General features: G+C 29.3%; 1 protein-coding gene across 1 annotated transcript; it reads left to right on the top strand.

Moving 5' to 3' along the window:
- Positions 1–2,565: 2,565 nt before the first annotated feature.
- On the top strand, positions 2,566–6,342 carry Phum_PHUM431740 (uncharacterized protein; the record flags this gene model as incomplete). Its single annotated transcript, XM_002429344.1, has 5 exons — positions 2,566–2,969; positions 3,999–4,142; positions 4,628–4,830; positions 6,045–6,165; positions 6,300–6,342. 5 exons carry the CDS (start codon positions 2,566–2,568, stop codon positions 6,340–6,342), a joined length of 915 nt encoding a protein of 304 aa, XP_002429389.1.
- Between the last annotated feature and the right edge of the window lie 389 nt (positions 6,343–6,731).

The following is a 6,731-nucleotide window of genomic DNA, read 5'->3' as shown; positions in this document are numbered from 1 at the left end:
CTTTCCAAGTAAAATTATTATACTTTTATAAAATAAAATGGGGAGAAGAGAGGGGAAATCTCTTTGCCCTCGAGCTCCTCGCTATTTATAATAATAATAATTTTTTTTGAAAATAATAATTAATCATAACCTTCAATCGGTTCTTGTCCTACTTTATTTATTAATTTTCTTAATTATTACCAAAAAAAAAAAAAAAAAAAAAAATGGGGGGCTCGTAAGTTTTCCCCGTGGTGGCCCCGGGAAAAAAAAAAATTTTCGAAGGGTAGCAAATAATAATAATAATAATAATAATGCTTTTACTTACTTACGGGTGAAGGGGGCATAAATCGGGTGTCGAATTTTTTTTCTGGCAAACGTTTTTCGTTTTTAGCAAAAAGAAAATGTCGATAAATGAATGGAAAATTTAAAATTATCATCACTAACTCTTTTCTTATTCTTTTCTTTTCTTCTCTTTTCTTTCTTATGTTAAACGAGTTATGACAATAACAATAACAAAAAAGAAATTGACTACTGATTTACATGTGAAAAAAAAAAATTAACATTTAAAAAAAAAAAAATTGTAATTTAAAATTTTAATTTTTTAATTATAATTATAATTTTGTTGTTGTTGTTGTTGTTGAATGGCTTTTTATTATTAACTCTGTTCAAAGCGGCTTTTTTTCTGTACAAAAGATCATCTGGATAATTGTTTATTTATTTATTTATTTATTTATTTTTGTACGTTTTTATTGTACATAAATATTTAAATGTATGTGCGGTTAATTTTTATTTATTGTTTCAATCAAGGACGATTTTTATTGAATGGATGTGCCGGAAGCAGGATTTTTTTTTTTTTTTTGGATAGTCTCTGTTTTTTTTATTTTATTTCACGTTTTACAAAAAAAAAAATTCGAGTCGTCGTCGTCGTCGTCGTCGTCGTCGTCGTCGTCGTCATAGTCGGAAAAAGGTTTTCGTGCGAGAAAAAAAAAGTCAATTTTTTTAAAAAAAATTAAATTAAATTTTTTTTCTAAGAAATTTAATTTAATTTTTTTTTGTGACGTGCAGATAGTTTGATTATGCGTTAGGTATTATATATATAAAAGTTTCTTTCTCTCTCTCTCTCTTTAATTTACGTCATTGATAGATTTTCCGTCGTCATCGTTAGGGTAAAAAAAAATTGAGAAAAATGGAAATTTTTTTATCCTTCTGAAAGTTTTCACTGGTTCAAACAAAATGTAAAACATTGAGTTTTAATTTATTATTATTATTATTATTATTATTATTATTATTATTATTATTATTAATTATTATTATTACTATTATTGTCTACAAGCGATAACCTTTCTCTTGCCATTTTTTTTTCCTTTTTTTTCTCTCTCTCTCTCTCTCTCTTTCGCTTCTTTTCTCTTCTGTTTTCTGTTTTCGACGGCGAGAAATAAAGAAAGAAAAAAATAAATAAATAAATAAATAATTTATAAATTTGTAATAATGGTAATAATAATTTTTTTTAACGAAGAAAAATAAACGTGGCAAAAGAAAAATGCAAACAAAAAAATTTAGGTTCGAATTTAATTTTCAAAATGGACGTCGTCGGAAGTTTTTCCTTTTTTTCTTTTTTACTTTTATTTGCGGTTTTTTTTCGGCGTCGGGTTCTGGCGTTTTTATAACTCTTATGGTTTTAGTCGATAAAATTAAAAAATTCGTCGGTCGGGGGGAAGGGGGGTGAAGAGGGAGGGGAAAAAAGTTTTCAGTTCGTTTTATTAAAAAAAACCGTTTTCAAAGATTGAAAAGAGAAAAAAAAGATGATGGAGAAGAAAAAATGGTAATTTTTATTAGTTGGATGCGGTTACCCGGAAAAGTTTAAACAATAATCCGAATAAATTTATTTATTTATTTAATTTTTATTGATCCGTTTTCCAGAAACGTCTTACCAAGCGCTTAATAATAATAATAATAATAATAATAAATTTTGATAATTAAATTATTTAGTCATTCTCCATCGATTTTTGAATGCATGAATGACGTTGAAAATTTTACATGTCTTTCATAATTTTTTTTTAGAAAAAAAAAAAAAAAAAAAAAAGAAAAGAAAAGAAAAGAAAAGAAAAGCAGTAGATGTAATAGTGGTGGTGATGGTGATGGTGTTGGTAATGGTGATCCATCGATCGCCATGTTTTTTTTTTTAATATTGCAAAAATAATAATTTTATCACGTTGATAATAATATTAAATCGCTAGGAAAGTGTCATTCGCGCGGTTCTGGACATTTTGTAAAACTTATCACAAAAACAACAACAATAACAACAATAACAATAATAATAATATTAATAATAATAATAGTAATAACGATTTTTGTAATTTTATTTTTAATTAAAAAAACGGGGAAAAATTATTATTATTGTTGTTATTATTAATTTTTTTTTTTTTTACTTTTTATTAAAATGCATTTTTATTTTGTAGTTGTTATTATTATTATTATTTATTGTTTTTTTTTTTTAAAAAGGCTTTTTTTTTTTTTTTTTATTATTATTTGTAAAATACAAACGAAAAAAAAAAAAGAATGATTAGCATGCTGATATAGTTTTGTATGTTTTGCCTGTTGCTTTATTGTAGGTCACCCTCTTGGCCGGTTTGGGCGCCGCGATTGCCCCCCCTTCCTTCTTCCACGGCCCCACCCTCGCCGAAAAATTCATTAATAATACGTCATAAAACAACGACGACACCCCATCACAGCAAATTACAAATGTGCAACGGGTTTCATTCGCAAAAAAAATTAACGGCCGCGCCTTTATTGAAATCATTAACGAGTCCTTCTTTTCCTAGGCCTTCGTGCGATGATGAAATCCCGGTCACCACCACCACCCTGCGTTTGCCACCACCCTCGAACAATCCCAGCAAATCCTTTTCCTCTCCCGGCATTCTGCATTCGCCCAGCGTCACCAGATGGTCATATGCAGCTTCTCTCGTCGAAACGTCTGCCGTCACCCAGAGGTAAGTGAAAAATACATCAAGTTATAATAATAATAATAATAATAATAATGAGAGTTAATTAACGTAATGCGTAATGTTTAATTTATGTAACGTACAAAAAAAACAACTAATAAACTGTTGCTTGTTTGTTATTTTGTTTGTTTGTTTGTTTGTTTGTTTATCGGTGGGGGTAATAAGGAAGGAAGAATGGAATGTTAGAAGGGAGCTTTTTTTTTTTTTTTTAAATAATGTTCTAACAATATTTCGTGTCTTGTTTTTTTTTTTTTTGTCGTAACAGGCCTTGTCGTTGCTTAACCGCATAACTTGTATTTTTTTTTTTGTTTTCTCGTTTGTTTTGACCGGAGGAATAACAATCGTGTGGAAATTTTAAAAACAAAAAAATTTTTTTTTTTTTTATGTTAATACAAGGCCGTCATATGATGAGCAGCATCAATCACGGTTAATTTTTAATAATAATAATAATATGTTGCGTCGAGTGCGTACTCTCTTACTCTTACGCACGTACACCCAAACACTTTTTTTTTTTAAAAAAAAAAAAGATGGAGTAACTTGAATTTTCTCGCTTTTTTTTGTTTTTTCGGTCAAAGAAATCGATATCGTTAAATGTTTATGGGATTTGTGTGTATGAGTGCGTGTGCGTGTGCGTGTGCGTGTGCGTGTGTATGTGCACAGTCCGATTAGAGAATTTTAACGAGCCATGTGTGTTTTTGAATAAGCAAAATATTTCTTTTTTTAATTAAGAATTTTTTTTAAGTTTCGCGTAAACATTATTATTATTATTATTATTATTATTATTATTATTATTGTTTTTCTTTCTTTTTTTTATTTATTTACTCTATGAAATTGAAATTTTGTAAAGCTTCGTGTCCGAACGTTGTCGTCATCGTCTTCGTCTTCATTATTCCTGTTTCATTTAATTTTGTGTTTCGTGATTGTTATTTTCGTGAATTATTATTTTCTCTTGGTATTATTGTCTTTCTTCTTCTTCTTCTTCTTTTTCTTCTAACCGGTAAAGGATGATAATTTCAGGTGCGTGATGGTTCAACACCGTAAAACTTTTGACGCCGGAGATGGAATTAAATTCATGATGGATAATAACACGGAAGAACAATCGCAACACGAGAAAAATATAAATTCTCATTCCGTTTTCATTCTCCGAAGATGCAGCACAATGTTAGTTTCTTTCAATATCTATCTTCTCACTATTATTATTATTATTATTATTATTATTATTATTATTTTAATTTTTTTTGTTTTGTTTCTTCCCGCTTTGTAAAATCGATGTTTTTCCCACATCTCCCTTTCTTTCTCTCCCTCCCGACCAAGTTCGTTTTGACAGCGTTCGGTAATTTTTTTATTTTTTTATTTTTTTCCTCGAAGACCCCCCCCCCCAAAAAAAAAAAAAAAAAAAATTAACAATTTTCGCATCGATTGATTTTATCGATCGATTTTATTGAATTTATTGATTTTTTTTTTTTTTTTTTGAAAATAATAATAATATTCATCTAATCTGGAATAATACATGCGAATTTTTTTTTAATTTTATTTTTTATTTTTTTCTCTTTCGATTTGTGTTTACTCGAATTGCTTTCTTTCCATTCCTCCTTTTATTTTGTATTGTATTGAGTTTGTTTTTTTTTTTTTTTTTTTTTTTACAGAAATGCAAGTTCCGGTTCCGGTCCGAGCGAAACTGGATCTCTGGACCGGGCAAAATCAGCGATCGACAGAAGGAAGAAAACCGAAGATAATAACGTGGTGAGCACCGGAGGAAGAGTCGAAGTCACTAGAGTTAACCCAAATAGTCTTATAGATGAATTATTACGTTCAACCGACTTAACACAAACGGATGAATCTACCGCGGGTAAATATATATATTTTGCTATTATTAAAAAAAAAAAAAAAAAAAAATTTGCGGTCGCGTAATGATGACGTCATCACTTTTCCTTTTCCTCCGAATAAAACATTTCATCCTCTCACCGTATCTCATCTTTTGATAGACGTGGAAAAAAGAAAAGTGGTTTTAATTATTCGAGATATTGTTGTAGATTTAAATTGCGAATTTCTCCGTGTGTGTGTGTGTGTCTATCTCCACGTCTTTTTTTTCGTGTGCGAAACATTTACTTACTTAAACCCATGCCAAACCTTTTTTCCTTTGTTACGTACCTTTGAAAATTCGAAATTGGTTTTTCGTTCGCTTTCATTTTAATTTGATTTGTAAGAGATATCTCTGTTTGTCTCTTTCTGTCTCTCTCTCTCTAACTATCTTTATATCCTTTTTTTTTTATTTAAAGGGTTGTCGTTTGTTGTTGTTGTTTTTATTGTTATTATTATTTAATTACACGGTTTAAATGTTTCTGTGTGTGTGACGTAAGTAACAAATTAAATCCGATATTGTAACGTAACGGTCGTCGATGAATGATTATTATTATTATTATTATTATCATCATTTATGGAAAAAATGCACACGATGATAGCGTTGGGAAATTTTTAGTTGGGGAGGTAGGGAGGGGAGGGGAGGGGGAAAACTATATAATAAACAAGGCAAATCCGAATTTCGAAATTTTTTCCTTTCTTACTTATTTTTTTATTTTTTTTTCTCTTTCGTTGATTGAATTGAACGACAAGAACAACAACAAACAACAACGTTTTCTAAGTTTGTCGAACGAACGCGTGAAATTGATGAACGTGTTTAAAATTCAAATTCGAAAACAATCAACGGACGAAAAGTTTTTTTTTTTTTTTTTTTTTTTTTTTTTTGCATAAAATTAACCTTCACTCAATCATTATTGTTTGTTCGAATGTAATAACGCTTACCGTAATAGCCTTGATATCTCTATCAATCGTTATCGAAACGTTTGTTTGTTTGTTTGTTTGTTTGTCGCTTGTTTGTTTGATCGTTTTCCCTTTTGTGTAATTCTCATCGGGTTTTTTTTTCTTCCTCAACAAAACGTTTTACCTTTTTTTTTTTTTTGCGGTAACGTCTTTCTAATTTTTTTTAGTGTTTAAGTTTATTATTATTATTATTATTAGAGTGAATGAAGTGAGAGTTGAAAAAAAAAAAAAAATGATTTACAGGTACGGGTCTTCAGTTGTTCATTGCCAAAGATGGTACGACAGCGTTAGGAAGTCAAGACGTAGTTAAAAGTCAAATGACGAAATCAGGAGTATTTAAACAAGTCGTCATCGAAGATAACAGGTAACACTGGAAAAGGGATGAGGAAATGATAATAAAAAAAAAAAAAGAAAAAGAAATTCGTGAGACGAAATAACGACAAAAACAACAACAACAACAGCAGCAAAAGCAACAGCAACAACAACAACAACCCCTAGACCTAATCCGGAACCCAAAAATTTTCCGGATGTTATGAGATGAGGGGATAAATGGAAAAACATTCACGACGACGACGACGACGACGAGAACGATGATGATGATGATGATGATGATGGCGATGATGACGACTCGGTCGGAAATGAAAAAAAAAAAAAAAGGAAATATCGATAAAAACCTTTTTTCTATTTTCTTTTCGAGTTATCGAATCGAAATTTAAAAAACAAAGAAAAAAATTCAAACACACAAAAGCGCGCGCGCCTGTTATAAAAAAAAAAAAAAAGAAAAGTTTTTGATTGTAATTTATTTTTTTCTAATGATATTATTATTATTATTATTGTTTTCAAATAAGTTCGAATATTGTTGACGATAGTTCATCATAATTCGGTCTTTTTATTTTTATTTTATTTTTTTTTTTTTGAAAATTTACAATT

Source organism: Pediculus humanus, genomic scaffold (assembly GCF_000006295.1).
Source record: "Pediculus humanus corporis 1103172108197 genomic scaffold, whole genome shotgun sequence".
Classification (NCBI taxonomy): Eukaryota; Metazoa; Arthropoda; class Insecta; order Psocodea; family Pediculidae; genus Pediculus; species Pediculus humanus.
This window is presented reverse-complemented; position numbering and strand designations above follow the sequence as displayed.